Source organism: Nycticebus coucang, chromosome 22 (assembly GCF_027406575.1).
Source record: "Nycticebus coucang isolate mNycCou1 chromosome 22, mNycCou1.pri, whole genome shotgun sequence".
NCBI classification, from domain to species: Eukaryota; Metazoa; Chordata; class Mammalia; order Primates; family Lorisidae; genus Nycticebus; species Nycticebus coucang.
Window position 1 is genome coordinate 8,531,291 of NC_069801.1, and position 24,277 is coordinate 8,555,567.

A 24,277-nucleotide genomic window follows, 5' to 3' on the forward strand; every position below is an offset into this window, starting at 1 on the left:
ACCGACTCAAATTAGAATTTCATAAAGGAGTCTTATTAATGCCGGGCTTTCTCAGCAAAGTCTAAAGCAGACTAAGTGAGAGAGCATTGAGGGGTCTGAAGTTGGGGTTTTCCTAGTCTGAAAGTTGGCAAAGGGCCAAACAGGTGGGTTGAAAGTTAGCAATAAGAAGCAAAAATAAAGTTGGCAAAAGAAGCAAAAAGCAAGCCCGTCATCATTTCAGAGTAATGGTATTCTCATCTTTTTGTCCTTTCATCTTTTATCCTACACAGCCCCCTGGTGCAAGTCGGTGGCAGGCGGTATCCATCTTATGGGGGTGATGAGGCTGCTGGCACCCATCTCATTTCCTCTCCCTGCAGGTGTTTAGAAAGGAGAAAATAGGGCGGCGCCTGTGGCTCAAAAGAGTAGAACGTCGGCCCCATATGCCGGTTCAAACGGTGGCGGGTTCAAACCTAGCCCCGACCAAAAACTGCAAAGAAGAAAATATAATCTGGAGAGAGGAAGGAAAGGGCATTGGCGGAGCACTGTGGGGAACAGCGGAGGCAAAGGCTTGGCCGGTGGAACATACAGGGGCGTCTGGAGCCCCGAGTGTGACTGGGCCAGGCTTACCGCAGGACGAGGAGTGATTACAGTGGATCCCAGCCACCCTAAGGGTTACCGGAAGGCCGGGAGAGTTTCACCTGTCTCGGAAATCAGAGAAACGTGTATGCGGCCACGTGCCTGGCAAGCGGATTTTTCCTTCCCCTCGTGCAGGAGGGACAGGACGGAGGCCACGCCCCCGGCGCGGGGCGGGGCCGCTCTGCTCTCAGGCCTTCCTCCCCCACCCCCACCTGCCCGGGTCGTTAGCGGTCCCAATCCGAAATTCCTTCCAGATTCAACCTCGACTGGGTAAAGGCGGACCAAGGTGGACCAGAGCACGTGAGGGCAGGAAACTGACTCTCAGCTCTTCTGGTGGGAAGAGATGGGAGGCTCTGAGTGTCCTTAAGGGACCCAGAATGGGATGAAGCAAGAGAGGCAGGCAGTGGGGGGAGGGGCACTGGGAGGAGAGGAGCAGGGATGGGCCCGGGGAGCCAGGTGTTGGGGATGGAGTAGGAAGTTACCCTGTGGGTTAAGCTTCAAATTAGTTTTGGCTAGAGGGGAGGGGTCCTGGTTGGGAGCCCGGAGGCCCGCTGGGGCTGGGCAGGCAGCCGGCTCAGCTCCAGCTTCCTCAAACAGAAAACCTAAGTCTGGGGGCTTGAGATGTTTGTGAGTTGAGGCAGGATTTGGACTGACAAGCTGCTCACACAGTCACCCTGGCTGCTGTGTGGGGACAAGGGCAGAATCAGAGAGACTCACTGGGAGGCTAGAGGTGATGGTGGCTTGCCCCAGGGAGGTGGGGATGGAGGCGGAGCAGAGGTCAGATTCTGGACACCTTTAAAAGGCAGGGCATGTGGGATTAAGCTGCCAGTGAGCAGGAGAGGGGAGTCAGGTGGCTTTGAGATTTTCGTCTGAAGCCCCGGAAGGCTGGCACTGCCATCTGTGGAGAAGAACTCACCAAGACGGGAGAGAGCTCATTTCCAGGCTGCCTAGGAGTTGAGTTCTGGTGGACATACTCGCTGGTGATACCTACTGGACATCCAGGCGGGCATGTGGGCCTGTCCATAGCAGCTGAGAGGTGGCGGGGAGGGCTTAGGGGGTTCTGAGGCCACCTGGGACTGAGCGTACCAGGGAAGGGAGGAGAGGGTCCTTTCAGCAGGCCCTTCAACAAGGGGAGCTTGGGAAGAAGAGGGGGAGCCAGCAGGGAGGAGGGCAGGGAAGCAGGACAGCATCCTGGAGTCAGGGCTCCAGGGTTGTTGGGGGTGCTTTGTTTTATTTTGTTTTTAAAGATGAAAGCAATAACCACCTGTTTCTGTGCCAATGGAGACTATTTAGTACAAGTGTGAGAAGTGTTGATGCTGGGGATGGGGATTTCTGAGCAGTGGAAGAGGGCACTTAAGGAGGCTGACATCTCGGCCTATTCCTGGTCCCCAAACTGTGTCCATAGCCCTGTGGGGGCCATGCTGGCCCTTGGTGCTGCCCTTGGGTAGGTGAGACAGGAAAGCACCCAGAGCACCAGTGGGGAGAGTCAGCTGGGGAGAGGGGCGAAACCACTGCCAGGCGGTCCTCGGCAGGGAAGGCCCAAAACACATGTGCTGATGCTGAAAGGGGTGGCTAGGATAAGGTGGCAGAGGTCTGAGGACAGAGTGGGAAGCAGTATTTAGGAGGGAGGGGACCACAGTCCGATTCTCCATTGTCCCTTCAGGCCCATTTGAGGTGACAGTCAGTACAGTGTGGGACTACCTCCGGCCACTCTCGGCTGCCTAGTGCAGGCCAGGAAGGCCCTGCCTTCACCTAGCCTTTTAGTTTCACCAAGCAAGTGTGGCAAAGAGAGGGAGGGCTTGAAGGGGGTGATTATAATTCTTGATCTTTAAACTGTCAAAGGAGAGGGTGCGACATCCAGGGCACAGGGACAGCCAGAGGGTGGTGGGGTCAGGGGGTGTGGGGTAGCACAGGGCAGGGAGGCCTGCTAGCATTGAGGTGCTGGAGGGAGAAAGTCAGAGAGGCAGAGTGGACTGTGAAACTGAACTGGTGAAGGAAGCAGTTACTTCCATGACAAAGTCTGGAGAGGATCATGGGAGCAGGTGGCTGAGGGCAGGCGAAGGGCAAGGTTGGGTGAGGGGAGGAGATTGAGGGTTCCACAGGTCAGGTGTCCTTGGGGACCCCATGTGGATGGTGACATCACCCATAGTTCAGGCAGGTGAGTGTTGGAGAAAGTGACAGAAACCAAGAAGTGAACTTTTCAGGACTGGAGGCATGACCCAGATGTCCTTCAATACAGGCAGCTTAGAGCAGGAGTATTGCAGAGAGGGGAGAAGGAGAATGGTCTGGAAGTGGCAAAGAGGGCCCACCCTCCTCCAGGTCCTCACCTGAGAGAGCTGTGGTGTCCACAGGGAATGGCAGGAGGACCGTGATCAGTGTTAGAAAGAGTGGGCACATGGAGGCACCAGATTACATGGGACGGGGGAAGGTATGTGGGGCAGGAGAAGAGTCCCTAAAGGGCCTGACCTGTGAGGGGCAGCCCCAGGACAGCTTGGGCTGGGCAGAGGGCAGCCAGGGGTTCCAGGATGGACCAGGTGGGAGCCAGGGCAGTCTATCCTCTCCCTCCAGGGCCCATCTGATCACACAGGCCAGACTGCTAACCATGGCCTAGACCAAGGACGCCCTTGGAGCCCATGGAGCTAAGGCCTGACACCAGCCACAAAGAGAATGTGCCCCCAAGGCATGGGGCACCCCTGAGGCCAGGCAAGAAGCTTAGTGGGCCTGGGTGGGCCCCATAGATAACAGACCCCTTCCCAGGCAGGCTGGTCCATGACCTTGCCCACTGTCAGCTGCATGCAGGACAAAGTGTTTCCAGCCTGGGTCCCAAGGGAGGGTGTCAGGCATATGGCCTGGGCAGGTGAGGTCAGGAAGAAGGGGCTCAGAGTGGGCCTATCCCATGCCCCTGGCTGAGATGGGGCCCTCGTAGGTCAGTCTGTCCCAGGGGTGGTGGGCTGGGGGGCTTCCTGCTTTGCTCAGGTTCCTGGGGGCTGTAAGAAGGACGTGGAGCTGGTCCAAGGGTGGGAGCAGCCCAAGAGCAAATTCTGATTCTGATTTATATCCTAGTTTCTTCATGTTCAAGCTGTGTGACCATGTGGCATATTGCTTAATATCTCTGAGCTTTAGTTTATATACACAAAAAGCAGCTTTTATGGCCCATTCCACCTGCTAGACTCCATGCCCAGAGCCTCCTGGGTACCTTCTCCATTACCATGAGGACTCTGTAGTTGTGGAGTGGCTTAGGGGACTGAGGGGGAGCCTCCAAGCCCCACCTCTGCATGCCCAGAGAGCTCACTTTGGCTGTTGGCTCTGTGGGGTCTTGGTTTCACCCTAGTCTGCTGCCCCATCACCTCTTTGTTCAAGCTGGAAACAAAGGACTCAGAGTTGATTCTGTTTTGTTTTTTTTTTTTGAGACAGAGTCTCACTATGTCACCCTCGGTAGAGTGCTGTGGCATCACAGCTCACAACAACCTCAAACTCTTGGGCTTAAGCGATTCTCTTGCCTCAGCCTCCCAAGTGGCTGGGACTACAGGCGCCCGCCACAACGCCCGGCTATTTTTTCATTGCAGTTATTGTTTAGCTGGTCCGGGTCGGATTTGAACCCGCCAGCCTGGGCATATGTGACCGGCGCCCTACCCACTGACCTACGGGCACCGTCTCTTTTCTTTCCTTTATCCACCTCTGTTAAGCCTGTTGTCTCTACCTCTGAGGCGTGTCTAAATCTCTCTACTCACCTTCCCACCCTGATGCCAGCCGCCATTGTCTCTCACCTGGGATCTTCTCAACAGCCTCCTAAATGTCTCCCCGCTTCCCTGTGTGCCCATCAGTTCACCTGGGAGACAGAGCTGGCAGCAGACCCCTGAGGTTCTGGTTCCCTGTCACTGCGACCCTTTCCCTCCCCAGCTCTGAGGCCTGACTGCCCCACCTGCCTCACCTGAGCCCTGACCACTGAGTCCTCCCCCTGAGCATGATGGTCTCTCCTCTCTCTTTAGCACAACAGCGATACCTGAAGAGCCTGGGCAGTGGACATGGCCAATGGGTGCCCACATGCCAGGCCAAGAGGGGAGGGTCTGCTGCCACACCCTCTCCAGGGGCATTGCTGCGCCAGGAGCCCTGCCGAGTCCAGACCAATCTGGCCAACCCTGGTCTCCGCCGGGGCCTAGTTCTGAAGGACACAACTGGCCCACTGGTCAATTCAAGTTTCCGGCAACAGAGTAACCTGCAGTCCCCAGCTGGGAGGCCCTGGGGGAAGACCCGAGAGTTTGCTGTCCAGCAGACTAACCTGAGCAGAAGCGAGACCACCAGCCCTGGCCTCTGGCCAAAGCCTCAGGAGAATTTTAGGCCACAAGGGCCACTGGCTTCCCCATCTCCCAGCCTGAGACAGTCCATGCTGCTGGCCACAGATACCCGGAGCCTGGACTTCAGGCCCGCTGCAGGCTTTGCTCCTCTCAATGGGTACACACAGCCAGGCTCCAGATGCTGCCATGGCCTGGGGAACTGGACCTCCAGGCTTAAGGGGAAACCCCTCACCCTGGAGGACCTGGCTGTCCCTGCTCAGAGTCAAGCTAGGACCCCATCCCACACTGCCATCCACCAGCTGCTGGCCTCTGTACAATCCCTAGAGCAGGTGGCAGCCCAGCTCAGGAGCAGGGCATCCCGGGAGCCCTCAGGTACTGCACAGCAGGACCTCTGGGCCAGCAGTGGCCAAGCCCTGCAGCCCTGCCAGCCTGTCCTTGCTTCTGGGGTTAAGAGGAAGAGACATCCCCCAGGCCACAGGGAAACTGGACATTTTCTTGAGACCTGGGTGGGTCAGGCTGTTCTCTCAAACCCTTGCACACACAGCAAGCCAGAAGCTACTTTGGGGATGCTGACTAGGGATTTCCTTGATCCTGAGCAGGGGCCCCTTCCTGCCCACTCCCTAAGGCCCCAGGAGAACCACTCCCCAGGACCTGCATGTGACAAGGTACAGAGGGGCCACCCCCAGCTCCCTCAAGAGGTGAGCAGCAGGGAGGCCAGACATTGTACTTCAGCCTTCTCCAGTGCTGCCCCAGGGAGCCTACCTGGCTGGAAGGGTGGAGACAAAGTCTCAAGGGAGCTGGCCAGCAGGGAGGAGAGGATGGCAGCCCCAGTGAGAAGCACCCCACAGGTAAAGGCCAGGGAAGGCTGGGGGTGTGGTGGGGGACCTTCTGGGCAGGGGGTATCCTGTCCCACCTGCTCCTTGGCTTGAGAACTGTGTTACACGTCCTCTTGTTTTTCCAGAGCAAGGCCCAAACCACTGTGACTCTGGATTCTGAGGCAGCTCGGTGAGGCCATGGCTGGGTGGAGTGGAGGTGGGAGACATATTCCCAGGGCAGCCCCTCTCCCATTGCCTGGGCCGTCCCTGCTGGGGAATGAGGGGAGCCTCCTGGGCCCCAGCAACAAGAATGTGGGAACTTGGTGCTCCTGGGTTTGGGGCACTTAAAATCGTGAACTTCTGAGGGTGCCCTGGACTCCTGGCAGTCAGATGGGGTATTTAGCCTCCAAGGCCTTTCTTGTCTGGAACTTCCAAATCTAGCCATCAAAAGAGGGAAGGTCCTTAGTCTACCTGGCATGTCACCCCCTGATTACCAGAAAGATGGCATAATGTTGCCTGGCTGCCAACGGCTCCCTGGAGGTAGAAGGGTCTGTTCCACCCCCAATCAGCCCTGGTTTATCCCCAGCCGACAGCTGTCATCCAGATGTTTCAGAGTCTGGAGGCACTTGGTACAGAGGCGGAGGGCCTTGGCAACAGAGGTGGCCCTGGTCCGGCGGAAGCTATTACGAAAAGGCCTTCAGGCACTGCGGTGGGGTCTGTGGCTCCGGGAGGCCCAGCTGGAGACGGCATGGGGGCGATACTTGAAGGTCCTGCTGGCCCGCAGCTTCCGAGAGGTCAGGGGTCTCTAGGTTGGGTCAAGGGAGGTGTGACGCACTAGTGTGTCTGGGGATGAGGCTCTGTTTACTGAGAGGGCACAGGTCACATCTCATGAGTGAGCAGCGTAGAGCATGTAGTTACAAGTGCAGACACCTGAACTAGCTCTGCCAGAGTTCAAGGCCCCTACCACTTTCTAGCTGTGTGTCCTTGGACAACTTAGCTAATCTCTCTGTGCTTCAGTATTTCTTTTCTCTAAAATGGGATAATAACAGTACACACTTCTCAGGGTTATTGTGAGATTAAATTAATAAATATAAGGAGGCCTGGGCACAGTAGATCACACCCGTAATCCCAGCCAAGGCCAGTGGATCACTTAAGCTCACGAATTCAGACCAGCCTGAGCCAGAGTGAGACCCCATCTCTAAAAAATAGCTGAGCATTGTGGTGGATGCCTATAGTCCCAGCTACTTGGGAGGCTGAGACAAGAGGATCTCTTGAGCCCAAGAGTTTAATGTTGCTGTGAGCTGTGATGCATGGCACTATACTCTGTCTCAAATAAATAAATAAATAGGACTCCAAACCCTGCCTAGCACATAGCAAGCATTCTATCATGTAAGTGGTTGGTATTTTTTGTTAGTGATTTGCCAGGCGGGACTGGGAGGGTGCCCCTATTCTCCTTGGGAAGATGGTGCTCTGGAAGAGCCCAACCCCAGGTTTTGTATCCCAAGGAAAGCCTTGATTCTAGGTATCCATCTCTCCATTCATTCATTCCCAAAGAGAATGGTTAAGACCATAGGCTTTGGAGCCTGCCAAGTCATGTTTAACTCCTGTCTTGTCCTGCCTGGTGCTCCCTTGGGAGGCACGTTTCAGCCTAACAGCCCCTTTACCCTTCTCTGTTTGACCCAGTGGAGAAAGCTGGCTCTGCAGCGGGAACAGGGGCAGTACCCCGTCCAGACTGTGTCAAGACTCCCATCCTCCAGGGAAGGCCAGAAGCAGGGCCCCTACCTGGGAAGGAAGGCAGTGGTGGACACTGCCCAGAGGAGCAGGTAGGCTGGGACACTCCAGGTGGTCAGTGTAGCTGGGCAGCTGCTGGCCTTTCCTCCTTGCTTCCTGCCTTGCTTGCTATTCCCACTTCCCCTTCCCCATTAGAGAATGCAATGAAACAAGCAGATGTGGATAAAGATTTATGCAGAAGATGTCTATCACAGCACTACTTGTAAGAACTTTGAAACTGCCCGAATGCTCAACAGTGAATGAGAATATTACAGTTTGATCACATAATGAGCAATTGGGCAACCATTCAATATGGTATTTAGAAGACTTTCAAAAATTCCTTCTCTCTCTTTTTTCCCTTTATTTTTCTTTTCAGTATCTTTATTGGTCTTATTTCCAGTCATAACAGTAATGCATGCTTGATTTGAAACACATTCAAAATAGTCAGAAGTATGTTCATTAACTTGAAATCTTCCATCTGCTCATGTCCCCCTCTTGAGAAGTATTTTTATGAGTATTTGTATAGAATTTTTTTTTTTTTGTAGAGACAGTCTCACTGTACCGCCCTCGGGTAGAGTGCCGTGGCCTCACACGGCTCACAGCAACCTCTAACTCTTGGGCTTAGGCGATTCTCTTGCCTCAGCCTCCCGACAGCTGGGACTACAGGCGCCCGCCACAACGCCCAGCTATTTTATTTTTTGTTGCAGTTTGGCCAGGGCTGGGTTTGAACCCGCCACCCTTGGCATATGGGGTCTGCGCCCTACTCCCTGAGCCACAGGCACCGCCCAACAGAGTCTCATTTTATCGCCCTTGGTAGAGTGCTGTGGCGTCACACAGCTCACAGCAACCTCCAGTTCCCGGGCTTAGGGGATTCTCTTGCCTCAGTCCCAAGTAGCTGGGACCACAGGCGCCCCCAACAACACCTGGCTATTTTTTTGTTGCAGTTCGGCTGGGGCCGGATTTGAATCTGCCACCCTCCGTATATGGGGCCGGTGCCCTACTCAGTGAGCCACAGGCGCTGCCCTGTGTAGAATTTTTTTTTTTTTTTTATTGTTGGGGATTCATTGAGGGTACAATAAGCCAGGTTACACTGATTGCAATTGTTAGGTAAAGTCCCTCTTGCAATCATGTCTTGCCCCCATAAAGTGTGACACACACCAAGGCCCCACCCCTCCCTCCTTCCCTCTTTCTGCTTCCCCCCCATAACCATAATTGTCATTAATTGTCCTCATATCAAAATTGAGTACATAGGATTCATGCTTCTCCATTCTTGTGATGCTTTACTAAGAATAATGTCTTCCATGTCCATCCAGGTTAATATGAAGGATATAAAGTCTCCATTTTTTTTAATGGCTGAATAGTATTCCATGGTATACATATACCACAGCCTGTGTAGAATTTTTAAAGACGGGCGGTGCCTGTGGCTCAGTCGGTAAGGCACCGGCCCCATATACCGAGGGTGGCGGGTTCAAACCCAGCCCCAGCTGAACTGCAACCAAAAAATAGCTGGGTGTTGTGGCGGGCGCCTGTAGTCCCAGCTACTTGGGAGGCTGAGGCAAGAGAATCGCTTAAGCCCAGGAGTTGGAGGTTGCTGTGAGCTGTGTGATGCCATGGCACTCTACCGAGGGCCATAAAGTGAGACTGTCTCTACAAAAAAAAAATTTTTTTAAATCAAGGAAAAGTGGTATGACAATGTTAAATAAAAAGAGGAGGATGAAAATAATGTCTAAAACATTTCTTTATTAAACATGTAAAACAGTGCATAGAAACAGGATTAAAAGGAGAAAAAGTGGACGGCGCCTGTGGCTCAAAGGAGTAGGGTGACGGCCCCATATACCTGGCCCTGGCTAAAAACTGCAAAAAAAAAAAAAAAAAAAGGTGGGGGTGGGGGGGAGTGCCAAAATATTGCACAATGGGAATGTACTTAGTGTTACTGAAGGGTACACTTAAAAATGGTCAAAATGGTAAATTTTCTGATACGTATTTTAGCACAAGGAGTAAAAAATAAATATTCCACTTAAAACATGTTAAAATAGAAATAGTAATAGTACTATGCCTATAATCCCAGCATTTTTTTTTCTTTGAGACAGTCTCACTTGGTCACTCTTGGTAGAGTGCCATGGCATCTTAGCTCACAGTAACCTCAAACTCTTGACTTCAAAGGATTCACTCGTCTCAGCCTCCCAAGTCGCTGGGACTATAGGTGCCCACCACAATGCTCAGCTATTTTTTAGAGATGGGTTCTCACTCTGGCTCAGGCTGATCTTGAATCTGTGAGCTCAGGCAATCCACTCTCCTCTGCTTCCCAAGTTCCTGGGATTACAGGCATGAGCCACAGCACGGGCCTAATCCCAGCATTTTGAGAGGCCAAGGCTGGAGAATTGCTTGAGGCCAGGGGTTCGACCCCAGCCTGGGCAACATAGTGAGACCCCATCATTATAAAAGATAAGAACAATAAGCCAGCCTGGTAGTATGTACCTATAGTCCCAGCTATTTAGGAAGCTGAGGCAGGAGGATCACTTGAGTTCGAGGATGCTGTGAGCTGTGGTGGCACCATTGTACTCTACCCAGGGCAACAGAGGGAGCCCAAGAGGGGAGAGAGAGAGAAAAGAAGAAAGAAAGAGAGAGAGAGCGACAGAGACAGAAAGAAAGAAAAAGAGAGAGAGAGAAAGAAAGAGAGAAAGAAAGAAAAAATAGAAATAGTGTTTATCTCTGGAGCAGTGGATTTTAAATTGACCATTTTTGTCTCATTTCTCCAGTTATACATTCCAGCACCATATTGTTTTCATTATTTTTAAATTGAACAAATGGATTTAAACAATTATTTAAATGATATTTTAAAAAATATATGTAGTAAAAAAGTCCAATCAGTACTGAAGAAAATAAAGCCAAAGCAGAACCCCCTCCCCTCAATAGCTATTATCATCAGGAATAAAATGAACTGTCTGGAAGGGGGCGTTCAGCACCCTGCTCCCAAGCAAGGGCAGACAGCACCCGCCTGGGCAGGGGTGGACAGGTTGGGACCACGTACCCTCCCTCCACCCAGGCATCGGTTGGTTTCTCTCTGGCAGCTGCATTCCTAGCCCAGGCAGTCTGAGAGAAGAGGAGGGAGCCCGGCGTATTCTGTCCCATTCTGGGCAGAGACCAGATGGTGGAGACAGGAGAGTCCAGACACTGCAGGCCCTACAACAACTGGCTGGTGAGGTGGTGGGTGCTGGGGGAGCGGGGAGACAGCTGGAGACAGGGCAGGTCGGGCGTAAGCTCCTACATAGGTTGGGGGAAGATGAGGGAGGCAGGGGAGCTCAGAGTGAAGGAGCATTTCAGTCACTTCCAGACACAATCTCCTTTGAGCCTCACAGTGACCTCCATGGGGAATCATGACCATTTTACTAGTAGGGAACTGCAGCACAGAGAAGTTAAGTGACCAAGTTGAGGACACACAGCACAGGAAGTACACATCTGCATTTATGTGGCCCTGATGCAGATACAGGTCTATATCAGGGGCTTGAGTGTTGGACTAGACATCACTTACTCAGCCAGCAGAGATGAGGAAGTCCAGGGATGGGAGAGACTGACATCCCAGGTATCAGTAGCCTCTCTTGACTCCTAGCCTCCGCTCGCTCACTCTCTCTTTTCTCTCTCTTTCCTCCCACAGTCTTCCTCCTATGGTGCTATCACGAAGAACAGGCCAGGCAGGAGAGGGGGACCCAGGGGGAGGCCACTGGGACCATACAGAAGATCCTCCAGGCCTGGCACTATCATGCCGTACGTGCAGTCCGGGTGGCCCAACTAGACCCTCAGCACTGGAAAGCCTGGCTGTGCAGGTAGGGGACCCCCTTCTTCAAGTCAGCTCTCAACTCCTTGTAGTATTGAGAGACAAGGATGCAAGTAAGAAGTAAAAACAGCTGCCACTGACAGTGCCTGAGACATCCCGAGGCTGGGGCTTGGTCTAAGCACAGCTTGGTCCTGGCCTCCCACCTCTGTCCACCATGGTAGCAGAACCTGTGGCCAGTGAGGGAACAGGCAAGAAGCGAGCTGTCACGAGGGTGAGTTAAGTGTTATGACCAGAAGAAACACATCTGAGAGCTGCTTTTCTCTAATGGGTTAACTTTTTATGATGGGGCATTTTTATCTTAGACCAGCAGTTCTCAACTTGTAGGTCGCGACCCCTTTTTAACAATGAAAATACATTGCAGCAATAGGAAGGTCAAGAACCACTGTCTTAGACGAAAGTAGAGCCAATAGTGCCGATCACCCAACTTCAACAAAATCAGCCTCCCCGGAAAGCTGTTATACATGTTTTATACATGTCCCTAGTATGTCCCCCCTCCAAATCCCAAACATCAAACCATTTCATCCCTAAATACTTTTATATGCATTTCTAAAAGGTAAGAACTCTTAAGAAAAAACAAACAAACAAAAAAAACAACCACAACACCAATCTCATCCCTAAAAAACAGGCAATAAGTCCCTATAAAACCTACAAATAACCAGGTCAGTATTTAAATTTCTGATTGTTTCCCAAGTAAGATTCATGTCAGAGTTTGCTGGAATGGAGAGCCACTCCCTGCATTTGGTTGATGATTCAGGGTTCCCCTTCATTGTTATTCTTGGATTTTATTTGTTGAAGAAACCAGAGACTGCTTGTCTGCAAGAGTTTCTTGCTGTGTGCTGCTGTTTGCACACTAGGGTCTAGTTTTCCCTAAGAACTTTTAGTACAGAGGGCTGGCCCAGGCCATGGCTGCCTAGAGGAGGGAGAGTAGAAGAGAGCGTGCAGGGGCCTCTGCTGGGGAGCGTGAGAGCAGAGTACAGGGTGCGGGCCCGGGAGGTTGGAACGGTCCGGTCCGCGGAGGCCAGAACATGTAGGTCCTTGTCGACCTGGGGGAGGATTGGAATCTTTTAAAACAGTGGTTCTCAACCTTCCTAATGCCATGACCCTTTCATACAGTTCCTGTGGACCCACAGGTTGAGAACTGCTGTTTTAAAAGCAAGGGAGTGGCTTCTGGAGGATTTAGCAAGAGACTGGGATGATCTGATTTGTGATCAGATAAACACCACTCTGGTTATCCAGTAAGAACTGACTGGAGGGACCGAGTGTGGATGTCAGTGGCCAGATTGGAGGCTGCTCCTAGAGTCCATCCAGGTGCCCAGAGGTGCTGGTGTTGGGCTTGAGCAAGTGACCTGCCATGTGTCCTCACAGCAGCCCCATTTGACAGATGAGAAAACAGGCTCAGAGAGGCAGGCAGTGGCTTGCCCAGGGCCCCTTTGTCTGGCAGGTGGCCGCAGCTGCTGTCTTCAGCTCTTCCGATTGGCACAGGCACTTTCACCTCTCCCAGGTGCTTTGGGGCCTGGCAGCAGTTCGTACAAAGAGAGTCTCGATGCCGGGACCACCTGGCTGACCGTCGAGTGGGGACCCTGAGGACATGCCTGGGACACTGGGTACAGATGAAGCAGCTCTCGGCCTCAGATGGGGCAAAGGTGACCCAGCTATCCCTCTGCCTGCAGAAGGCAGGTAAGTGGATGGCGGGCCCCTCCCGCCCCAGCAAACTGCATCTCTTGCGCTCCTTCTTGGCAGGCCCCAGTTGAATGTGTGGATTCATGTCATGGGAGGTGGTAGAACTGGGGGCTTTCCAGAGTGCAGCCTGCAGGATTGGAAAGATCTAGGCAGGGGTCCCCAGAGTGAGCAGGCCTTGGCTAGGACACTTTCTTACCTCCCATCACGAACTACTCTGGGTGAGAGAGACTTTGTCCCATTTGCTCCCACGGAGGGCTCCCTTAGCCTCGGAATGGATGTGGGCCTTGCTCTTAGGGAGCTCCTGCTCTGATGGGGGACATGGCAGCCCTGCCCCCTCCGCAAAACCTGACTGGAGATGATGGGATCTTGGAAGCCTCCTAGAGGGGAGGGCCTGGAGGTCGTGGGTGGGAGCACTGCCCATGACGGGAGAGGTCCCTGAGGCACCAGCTACTGACAGCTCTGGGCAGAGGGAAGTCAGTGGGGACCTGTCTGACCCATCTCTTGACTGCTTCTCAGGGCATGTGGCCTTCCACTCAGCCCCTGGACCTGCCACAGCCCGTGGCCTGGGGGCAGTGGCCCCAGCACAGAGGCTGTCCTGGGAGCAAGGTGGAGGCTCCCTGCAGGAAGCCTGCCGGAGACTGGCCCTCCACCGGGTGCTGCTGCTCTGGAGGACGCGGCTCTCCCAGTGCCAGCAGGCCAAGTAGGTATCCACGAGCTTGTGACCTAGGGTTGGCCCAGTGGTCACATGAGCAGGGCTCAGCACTTAGAACAGCGGTTCTCAACCTGTGGGTCGTGACCCCTTTGGGGGTCAAACGACCCTTTCACAGGGGTTGCCTAAATACATACTGCTTATCAGATTTTTACATTACGATTCATAACAGTAGCAAAATTATAATTATGAAGTAGCAACAAAAACAATTTTGTGATTGGGGGTTACCACAACATGAGAAACTGTATTAAAGGGTCACAGCATTAGGAAGGTTGAGAACCACTGACTTAGAGGAATGGCTGTCCCAGAGGGCATGGGCCACATTCCTCTCTTCCCCGTGGCCCGGCATGGGGCCTGGCACTCTGTAGTACCCAGCAGGAACCAGGCCGCAGGAGATGGCCTAGGGACACTGAGACTGTGATTGAGCAGAGAGCTCCTAGGGACCATGGGGCTGTTGGGACCACAGACATGAGCTCTGCCAAGGTTGCTGGAACCTGAGTAAGTGCTGTCTCCATGCTGACTGTGACCTCCTATGTCAGAAACTATGTCTGCTCCTCCCTGCTGTTTTCCAGCCCCTGGCAGGTGCCTGGCATGTCCTAGCACAGAGTAAACACTGTTAAGAAGTAAGGGAAGGAGCCAGGGAGAAGAGCTCTTTCCCCCCTGCCCGCATTTGCCTTATTACACAACTAGAGAAACTGAGGCTCAGAGGGGTTGAGCAGCTTGCTCTAAATCACAGTGTGAATTAGGAGCAGGAAGGCCCCCATGTCAAGACCTTCCTGGTGCCGCCTTTGAACAAAATGGTCATTGCCTAGTTCAGAGCTAGACTGAAGGCTGTGGTGAGGGGAGGGTGAGCTCAGAAGGGACCAGCTTCCCTGATGGGACGTCAGGAGGAACAGAGCCAACAATAACAGTATTAAGAATTCTGGGGTGGTGCTTGTGGCTCAAAGGTGTAAGGCGCTGGCCTCATATGCTGGAGGAGGTGGGTTCAAACCCAGCCCCAGCCAAAAATTGCAAAGAAAAATGAAAATTAAAAAAAATAATAAACGTATTAAAAAAAAAGAATTCTGTCCTTGGCTTGGCATGGTGGCTCACGCCTATGATCCCAGCACCCTGGGAGGCCGAGATGGGAGGATTGCTTGAGCCTGGGAGTTTGAGACCAGCCTGAGCAAGAGTGAGACCTTGTATCTACTAAAAATAGAAAAATTAGCCAGGCATGGTGGCTCGTGCCTGTGGTCCCAGCTACTTGGGAGGCTGAGGCAATAAAATCACTTGAGCCCAAGTGTTTGAGGTTGCTGTGAGCTAGGATGATGCCACAGCACTCTACCCAGGGTGACAGAGTGAGACTCTGTCTCAAAAAAAAAAAAAAAAATCTGTCCTTAAGAACCACACACCCGGCATCCATAATCCCCACACCCACTTGGTCCACCTGGCCCCTTGGTCTCTTTCGGTGTAGCCCCCTGTAGAACTCCAAGAGAACCCAGTTCACCATGATCCTTTGGAACATCCTTTGGCCTTTGAGCATCAGGACACAGTTCATCTCCCTGCCGTGTACCTGGGGCTGCCCTGCTAGTCTGGGATGAGTCCCAGGTCTGCCACTGTTTGGAGTTCCCCAGGCCTCGGTTTCTATCTTTATGACTGAGTTGAGGCAGAAGTACTAATGTGGTTGCACATGCAGGCTCCAGAGTCTGGGGTGCCTGAGCCTGGTCCGGCTCCACCCCTCTCCAGGAATGTAGCAAGGACCAACCAAGTGATGCAGGTTGAGCATCCTCCCAGCCTTAGCTGCTCACTAGAGTCACCTGGGATGATCTGGAAAAGTCCGGAAGCCCAGCCTGAACCCAGACTGACTCTTAAGTCAGAATCTCTGGGGGTAGCACCCCGGCGGGTATCAGTACTTCTTAAAGCCCCCAGTGACCCCAGCGTGTAGCCAGTGTGGGAGGCGGGGTGTGGAGGGCTAGCCCAGTATGTGGCCCAGGGTGGGTGCCCTTCTGACTCAGCTCTTCCCAATGGCCAGGTGGGGTGGCCTCTGCTTGGCTGGCCATGAGGCTGGGACCCAGGGACTCATCTGCTCCTCTATAGCTCCTTCTTCCAGGGCATACAGCAGCAGAGGTTGCGATACATCCTGAGGCAGTGGCGCTGGAGGGCGTGGAGTCCGGATACCCCGTCAGGCTCTGCTGGGACCACCTTGGCCCTGGAGTCACTGGGCAGTGTCCTGGGAGGGCATCTCTCTCTGGGCTGCAGCACACCATACATTCTGCTGGTGAAGGTGAGGGGCAGATGGGTGGAGAGAGCAGGGACCTATGATGCCACACCTCCTTCCCAAGCTCAGGGCCCCTACCCTCCTAGAGACCCTCTGTGCTCCGGGTGAGCTGTCTGTGGGCAGCTGGACAGCAGCAAGGATTGCGCCTTTTGCTTTAGCAGGCACAGGCCCAGCAGTCCCCGGGTGTAGTGAGGTGGCACCAGCGCACCCTCCAGAGGCGGTAGGGACCCCTGCCCAGGATGGGCGAGCCATGCTGCCTACCACTCTGTGGACTTTCTGTGTCCTGGCCCTCTCTCCCATCAACCCTCAGCTTTCACAGCAGGGCCCCCTTGGGGTCTGCATCCCATCCCGGGGGTCTCCCCACCATCCCGGGGGTCTCCCCTTTCACACCCTAATGAGCTTGGCCCCAGGCTCGACTCCTATCCTGGGAGGGGCGGGATGAGGATGAGGCACTCTGCAGGGTCACTCTTCCTCTCAGAGATTTCCCGGCTGTGGTTTACTCATTTATTCATTCATATCACAATGTGTTAGAGTTGGCCTGCTTGGGTTCTAATCCCAGCTTTGCCCATCAGTGGCTATGTGATCTTGGGCAAGTGCCTCCTTTTTTTTACCTGCAAACTGAGGGTAGTAATAGCATTCATAGCAATGGGACATCCCCCCACACAGTGCCTGGCATGTAGTAGTACCAGTCGCCAGCACCGGTCCATAGCCATGGCTCAGTGCAGGACTGGGCACTGGGGGCCTGGGGTCTCATCCTGTCTCCACCACTTGTCTTGTGACCCTCAGAGAGGTGTATGGCCCCTCCAGTACCAGCAGTCCACCTCCCCATGGTGGGAATAGGGAGATGAGTCACCTTGGGCCCCTCCCTGTTGCTGAAGGGAGAAGACAGGAGGGGAGGGCTGGCCTGGATGGCAGTGCCCACCCTCAGGGTGGACACTCCCCTTCCTAGTGTCCTCCTCAGCTGGAGTCACTGGGTCACAACCCAAGCGGTCCAGAGAGAGCGGGCTGCCCAGTGGGCCTGGGTTCAGAGCTGCAGGGCTGTGCTGGGCCTGTGGCGGCAGCGGCTGGCGCAGTGGCAGGAGGCAGAGCAGTGGGCTCAGGAGCGGGGCTGGCGACTGGCACGTGACGCCCTGTGCTGCTGGCACTCCCACTGGCACAGTGAGTCAAGGATGGGGTTGGGGGCACTGTGTGTGACGAAGGGCCCAGGATTCCATATCCTGCAGCAGAATCTGGGGATGGGGCACACCCAGGACCAGGTGGCAGAGCAGACCTGGTGGCTTGGACTCTGCAGTCTGAGTGTGAGTCCCTGCTCTTCCGGTCCCTAGCTGTGTGCACCTTAAACAAGCTACTCAACCTGTCTGAGTCTCAGCTCTCTCATCTGTGAAAAGGGGGATAGTCTCCCCCCATTAGGGTGACTGTGGGGATGCTGTGTGACACTCCATGTAAAGTTGCTGGTAGGTGTCACTGTCCTCATTGTCACCACCACCTTCATCTTCATTCTGGTCATCCTTGCCATCCTCACCTTGCCTCTAAGAGTCACTAATCTGAGCCCTGAGTTGGGGGGAGAAGTGGGGAGAGTCACGGCACCCTTAGAGCCCAGCAGAGTTAGTCGGGAAGGGTCCCCAGGAGGCGGCGAGGAGGGCAGAGCTACAGAGAGAGGCTAAGGTGGGGGAATGCCCAGGCCAAGGTGGGGAGGTGAGAAGGCCTCCCTGTGCTGAGCTGGCTGAGGTTGTGAGTTGTAGGGCCTTGAGGAATGTGGCCAGCAGAGCAGGGAGGGATGATCCCAAGACAGGCTTGCTCTAGGGATCCTGGCCTCTGGGCATAAAGAAAAGGCCATTTTCTTTTTTTTTTTTTTTGGCCGGGGCTGGGTTTGAACCCGCCACCTCTGGCATATGGGACCGGCGCCCTACTCCTTGAGCCACAGGCGCCATCCATTGAGCCACAGGCGCCACCCGAAAAGGCCATTTTCTTTGTACCTCAGTTTGAACCCACCTATGTCATGGTCACAGCTAGAGAGATCATTGGTCGATTGAGCATATTAGTTATCTATTACTGTGTAACAAATCACCCAAATAGTAGTTTTTAAAGAAAAATGTTTATTTTCTCACAATTTCTATGGGTCAGGAATCCAGTGTGGTTTAGCTGGTACCTCTGCCTTGAAGTCTGCCATGAGGTTGCAGTCAAGTTGTTGGCCAGGGATGTAGTGTCATCTGAAGGCTCAGTTGGGATGGGACATCCCACTTCCAAGGTCACTCCCATGGTTGTGGGCAAGCCCTGCTCTAGAGTCCTCTCTCCAGGGCCACCTCAGGAATGGCAGCTGGCTTCCCTCAAGGGAAACCATCTAAGATGAAGGGAGAGAGTGTGCCCAAGCCAGAAGCCAATCTTTCTATAACCTAGTCTCAGAGGTGACATCCCATTACTTCTGCCAAATTATATATTTGTTAGATGCAAGTTAAGAAATACAGTTACTGCTTGGGGGCCAGGAGTGGGCATTGCACAGGACACGGTGACCAGGAAGTGGGGTCATCAGAGGCCATTTAAAGGCTGCCCACTACCCTAGTGAATCCTATTAACAGGCTGGTGGCAGGGCCTTGATTGCTCTGGAAAGCCTGTGTCCTGTCCACTAAGGATAGTCCTTCCTTAACCCACTTATTGTGCACAGTGTGGCCAGACCTCCTAGTTTTTGAAGACAAACTGAAAATGTAGATTTTCATCTGAAGTCTCCTGATTCCTAAACACTGTCAAGAAATGTTTAAAAAAACAAAAACCCAACAACTCTGTGAGCTGGGTTGGCCTGGTCCCCAGGAGGACGCTTGTAATGGAAGCATTTTAACCCAGAGGCAGCCTCCCCCATTCCCACTTAAGTGAGGGTAAAGGGCCAGTGGGGCAGAGGCCCATAGTACCCAGGGCCTGAGGGAGAGGCCAGAATGAACATCCAGTGACACTTTAGCATCTTCTGGCCCCAGGGCAGCAGCTTCTGTGTGAAAAGTACCGGAGGTGTGTGCAAGTTCGCCTCCAGGGCCTACGGAGGGCCATGTTCTGGGGCTGGCACCAGGCAGCGGTTCATCGGAGACACATGTTGGCCCAGCCAGAGCAGCTGCTACTACAGAGGTGGGCAGAGAGCTCAGGGGACAGGAAGCTGAAAGGGCAGCCCGGGAGGCCTGGGGCCCAGGAAAGGAAGGGGATGTGAAAGGAGACCTCAGCCTGGAGATGGAGGGCCGTGGCCACCAAAACCTTATTATCTTTATGGGGGTGGTAGCAAACCCCAACCCTAACCTTTGGCCCTAACAAGCCCCAGGAGTCCAGCTTCTAGCCAGATCAGTCCTTTAGTCTCAGGGGAAATCGATTCCTCAGGGTTCCACCCATAGTGCGTGCTGTGTGAAGGTCCCAGCACAGGAGAACCCTACTGTTCTCTGCGGCCAAAAGAAGACAGTTAAATCTTCATTTAAATGGGAGGCATTCTGGTGGAACATGAAGACAGCTCATGAATTCATATTTTTAAATTAAGCTGAGGGGACAGATGTGGCTTTCACCCAAAGCTCAATACAAATTTGCAAGTGTTCACAGTGTCTCCACGAGACGCTGAGAGGCAGCAATGTTTCCTAGCCCCATCAGGGAGTGGGGGTCACCTTCCTCTTTTCCCTCACAGACATGGGGGCATGTGAGGGGACACAGGACATGACTGTTGTGGGACTTGAACACACAACTGATTCCCATCCTTCCCAGCAGCACCTGCCTCCTGAGCCTGAGGTTCAGAGACGGGGAGGAAAGTCAGTACTCTGTGGGGGGCGGTGGGGGGCAGGGATATAAATTTGAATAAGTGTGATTTTTGACTGAGAACCAGTAGGCCATTTTATAGCTACTTCCAGGCCTGGCATGAGGTTGTGAGAGACCTAAGAGTGCTCCCAGCCCAGCATGGAGACTTCCAGCTGGTCACACTTCCCACATGGCAGGAGGCCCAAGTAGCCACAGCGCAGGTACAGGAGCAGCTGGTGGCCCAGGCCTTCCTCGCCCACTGGAGAAGCCATGTGCAGCAGGGCCGGGCAGACAGGCAGCTGAGGAGGGCCTGGGCCTGGCAGGCTTTCCAAGCATGGCGAGTGGCCCTGGGCCAGCGCTATGACGCCCAGCAACAGGCAGGATGCAGAACTGGGGCTCTGGTGACCCTGCACTGGACACTGGGGATGTGCCAGCGCAGCTGTGGCCAGGTCAGCAGAGCCCATGCTGCCCGGCGGCTGAGTGCCTGGTGAGTGCCGTGGCCTGAGGGCAGCCCTGTGCTCTGCTCCCTGATCTGGCCTGGAGCTTGTCTCTCTGGCAGGGCTGGAGCATATTTTGCTGGGGGTGGAGCAGAGGCTCAGGAGGGAGTCTTCCTCCTTAAGGAAGTCAACAATGAGCCATAAACTGGCATTCTCATTGAGGGCAGGGGTGGTAAAGTGGAGCGGGCAGGATTGTCCCTATTCTACCCCTAAACAGGATGTTCACCCCTGTGGTGTGAATTGTGCTCCCCAAGCCTATTTTAACCCTACTCTCCAGAAAGGGATGGATGGGGGGGCATGGGGTTTTGCCTGAGGGCCCCTTCTCTGGAGTTCGGGGGATGGCTACCTGTAGGGCCTGCCAGTGTCCTGGCCTGATGGCCCTGAGTGTGGGCTCTTCCTTCTCCCCCAGGGTTCTAGAGGCCTGGGCCCAGTTGGTGGCCCAGGACCGTGTCCAGCAAGCTGCTGTCCCCCAGCTCCAGCAGGGTGGGCTCAGGAGCCTCCTGCAGACCCATTGGGCGCCGTGGAGGACAGTGCTGCTCAGAGTGCATTTGGGACCGCAGGCTGAAGCCCAGGAAGCCGGCACCACCTATGCCAGGCCCCAGGCCGACCTTATGCACTGGCCCAGGATGGCCAGCTGGGGGGACCTCCTACTGCTGCTGGACACCCCAGCCCCTTGGAAGGAGGTAAGGGTGGGAGGTCCACCAATGACCCCCAGACCACTAGCTTTAGAATTAGTTTGTTTCAGCCCATGGTGGCAATATGACTGGTTGCTTCTCCAGGGGCCTGACAGACTTGCAGACACTACCCCTCCTTGGTTCTCAGTCAGCCACCTGGCCCTGGACAACAGGCAACTCTGGATCCATCAGCATTTACTAAGGACCTGCCGAGTGCCAGGGCAACACAGGTCTGCTACAAGCACCAATGTGCTGGAGTCACAGTCTTAGGGAGACAGACACTTAAATTCGTTATATATCATATAACATGGTGCCATCTAGAATCAAGAGAGGTACATGAGGAGGACAATGGTCATTTTTTGTCAGTTTTTTTTTTTTTTTTGAGAGTGTCTCACTATGTTACCCTCAGTAGAGTACTGTGGCGTCATAGCTCACAGCAACCTCAAACTCTTGGGCTTAAGTGATTCCCTTGCCTCAGCCGCCCAAGTAGCTGGTACTACAGGCACCTGCCACAACGCCCAGCTAGTTTTTGTAGTTGTCATTGTTGTTTAGCTGGCCTAGGCTGGGCTCGAACCTGCCAGCCTCGGTGCATGTGGCTGGCACCATAACCACTGTGCGACAGGCACCGAGGCCAACACCCAGCTATTTTTAGAGATGGGGTCTCCCTGTGGGTCAGGCTGGTCTTGGAACCAGTGAGCTCAAGCAGTTCACCCACCCTGGCCTCCCAGAGTGCTGGGATTATAGGCATGAGCCACCGTACTCAGCCTCAGGGCAATATTCTTTAAGAACACTTTTATACTTTCATTCCATTCCTGCCAGCAGAGATAAGGATCCTATATACTGATGAAGAAACTGAGGCTTCTAGAAACTAAATATTGGGCATAGTACCCAGGGTGTTTAATTTCAGGCCCCCTGCTTTCTGCCACAGGCATGCACTTACACAGGTTTTAGGCCATGTCGTGGTGGCACCGAGTCTCCTGGGAGAGCCCCTTCTCTATACAGAGTACTTGCTGGGGGCCTGGGCTAAGGCCTCAGATGAATAATTGAACTTTGTGAAGGTCAGGTGGGGAGAGTAGTGTCAAACTCCTCAGGCTGTACCTGGCACAGACAAGCTCTCACCAAGAGGTAGCTATTATGGGCCATCCGTCTGCTTGAATGTCTTCAGCCATATGGGACGGTGGGCAGAGGAAGAGGCAGTGGTGTCCTGCCAGCCACTCTATTCTTGGGCATCTCCCTGTCTCCTCCAGGAACCCCAGAGACCATGGGGGCACTGAGGCAGCATGAACTATCCCACTTGTGCACACAGGAGGAGGCCCTGCTAACAGTCAGGGCCGGGGCAGCAAAGGGGAGGACATCTCCCTCCCCCCAGGCCCCAGGAGGGCTGAGCCTGTTGGTTTCAGATTTTCCTCTCTGGCTGTTTCTTCAGACTTTCAGCTGCTGGACACAGGCCACAGGACCAGTGCTGCCTGGGCCAACACCGCAGCACCGCCTTGGTGGACAGAAGACACAGGAGACATCCTGGGCTCCAAGTAAGGAGAATTTGCCTCGGGGACAAGTAAAGTACAGGCTGAGGCATGATCAACCCCTTGGCAAATTGGTCTTATTTATTCACTGTTTCTCCACCATTTTCTCTTAAATAATCTCAGCTGTTTTGAGAACTCTTCATTTTCTGGTCCCGCCCTGTCAGTTCTCTCTGGGCAGTAGCCCAGAACTGTGGGAGGCTCAGACGTGGGGAAGGAGGGAGCTGTGCTCAGCTCTGAACCTCCCTTGACCTTCTTCATTGCTCTGGGCTTCTGGCTACTTGCCAAGGGACAAGTTGCCTTCCTAGACCAGTGTGTTACCACTTCTACTCAACTCTCCTTTCCAGGCAACAGAGAGCATCCCCAGGGCCCTGCCTTTCAGCGCTGTGGCTGGGCCCCAGGCCTGCCCCCAACAGGCCCAGGAGGGCAATGTAATCCTGAGCCCAGCGCCCTTAAAGGCCAAGGTTGGGTGCATCAGAGGAGGCTGGGGTGAGAGCAACTGTGTGCAGGGTGGGTGGAGCTTCCAGTGCTGGCAGCTGCAGGGTCCTGGGGGGCAGGCCTGGCTGGTGGCTCTGTACTTCTGGCCATGCTGGCTCTCGATGCTCTTGGTCGTCAGGAGGAAGTACCTGCAGTGCTGGCGCCTTGAGGTTCTGCTTCGCCAGCTGCGGGCTTCCCAGCAGGCTAGGTGCCTGGCAGTGACGTGGCAGTGCTGGATGGATGCTCAAGGGGCTGAGCAGCTGGCACAGACCCTGGTGAGTGGGCACAGCCCCACCCCACCCCATCCCTAAGGAGCTCAGAAGCTTATCTTATCTCAACCCTCACCCCTAGAAAGTGTCCCTCAAAGTATGGTCTCTGGATCTACTGAGTCTGAAGCCTTGCAGGGGGTGGGCCCAGGAATCTGGACACAGAGGGAGGCGTAATGACAGCCCCCGTCACAGCCCTTTCACCTTGGTGTTATAGGGGTGCCAAAGAGGCAGCAGGGCTGGGGGCTGCTGGAGAGTGTAGGTGGGGGAGGCCTTCTCTGCCAACTGTTCCCATAGCTCAGGGAACGGCACCTAAGATGGGCCTGGCGGACCTGGCGACAGCGGATCCTGAGACTTCGGGTGGCTCAGCAGTTACAGCAGCAAGAAGACAGCTGGGTCATTTCCCAGGTACTGGCATCCCCCTGGCCCCCCAGCCAGTCCTTTCAAACCCAGTGATACATCTGGACATTGCTGAGCTGGGGTCACCACTCCTGGGACCCCTTTGTTTTCAGGGATGGAGGATGGATCACTTACAGAACACACTGCCTGGATGCTGGAGGCCTTGAGTAATTCGGGTCACAAGTTCAGCCCATTCCCACCTGGGCCCTCAGTTTGGGAACAAAGCTTGGCCTAGGGTGCAGCTGCTGCTCACACTAGCCCATGTAGGGTCCCTGAGCACCCCACTCACATTTGTTCCACTCTGAGCACAGCTTCCCCGATCATTGTTAGATCTGTTCTGAGTCTGTGCACTCTGCCTAGGGCAGGGCTAGCTACTTGGGGCAGAGGGACCTTGGGGACAGAATGAGCTGGGCACAGGGGTTGCTCTAGCAGGCACAGCACAGACCCTGAAGGGAGCTGACAAAAACAGCTCTCCCTCCCTCTCCGGTTCCAGGCCTTCGAGAAGTGGTATCGGCGCCTGGCAGCTAGGAGCCCCAGGAGAGGAGCCAGCAGACCAAGACCCCTGAACAAGCCAGGCACCCCAGCTTGGAGCAGAAGGGAAGTTCGGAGTTCCCAGGGGCAGTGGACTTGGGGGCCCCACTGCAGCTGTGACTTGTTCCCACAGAATAAAGAGCAGCATTGAGCCCAGCTCTCCAGGAAGGGAACTGTGCCC

General features: G+C 54.2%; 1 protein-coding gene across 1 annotated transcript; it reads left to right on the forward strand.

Moving 5' to 3' along the window:
• Positions 1 to 1,695: 1,695 nt before the first annotated feature.
• On the forward strand, positions 1,696 to 24,257 carry C22H1orf167 (chromosome 22 C1orf167 homolog). The gene is given in 22 exon segments (XM_053575523.1): positions 1,696 to 3,318; positions 4,605 to 5,758; positions 5,872 to 5,915; positions 6,312 to 6,519; positions 7,409 to 7,548; positions 10,567 to 10,694; positions 11,151 to 11,319; positions 12,832 to 13,007; positions 13,527 to 13,710; positions 15,796 to 15,982; positions 16,041 to 16,058; positions 16,060 to 16,196; positions 16,926 to 17,274; positions 18,927 to 19,087; positions 19,836 to 20,219; positions 20,639 to 20,912; positions 22,330 to 22,432; positions 22,771 to 22,912; positions 23,000 to 23,175; positions 23,464 to 23,555; positions 23,557 to 23,562; positions 24,059 to 24,257. Coding segments are annotated over 22 exon segments (4,491 nt in total). The 5' UTR covers positions 1,696 to 3,248; the 3' UTR covers positions 24,248 to 24,257.
• Positions 24,258 to 24,277: the final 20 nt, after the last annotated feature.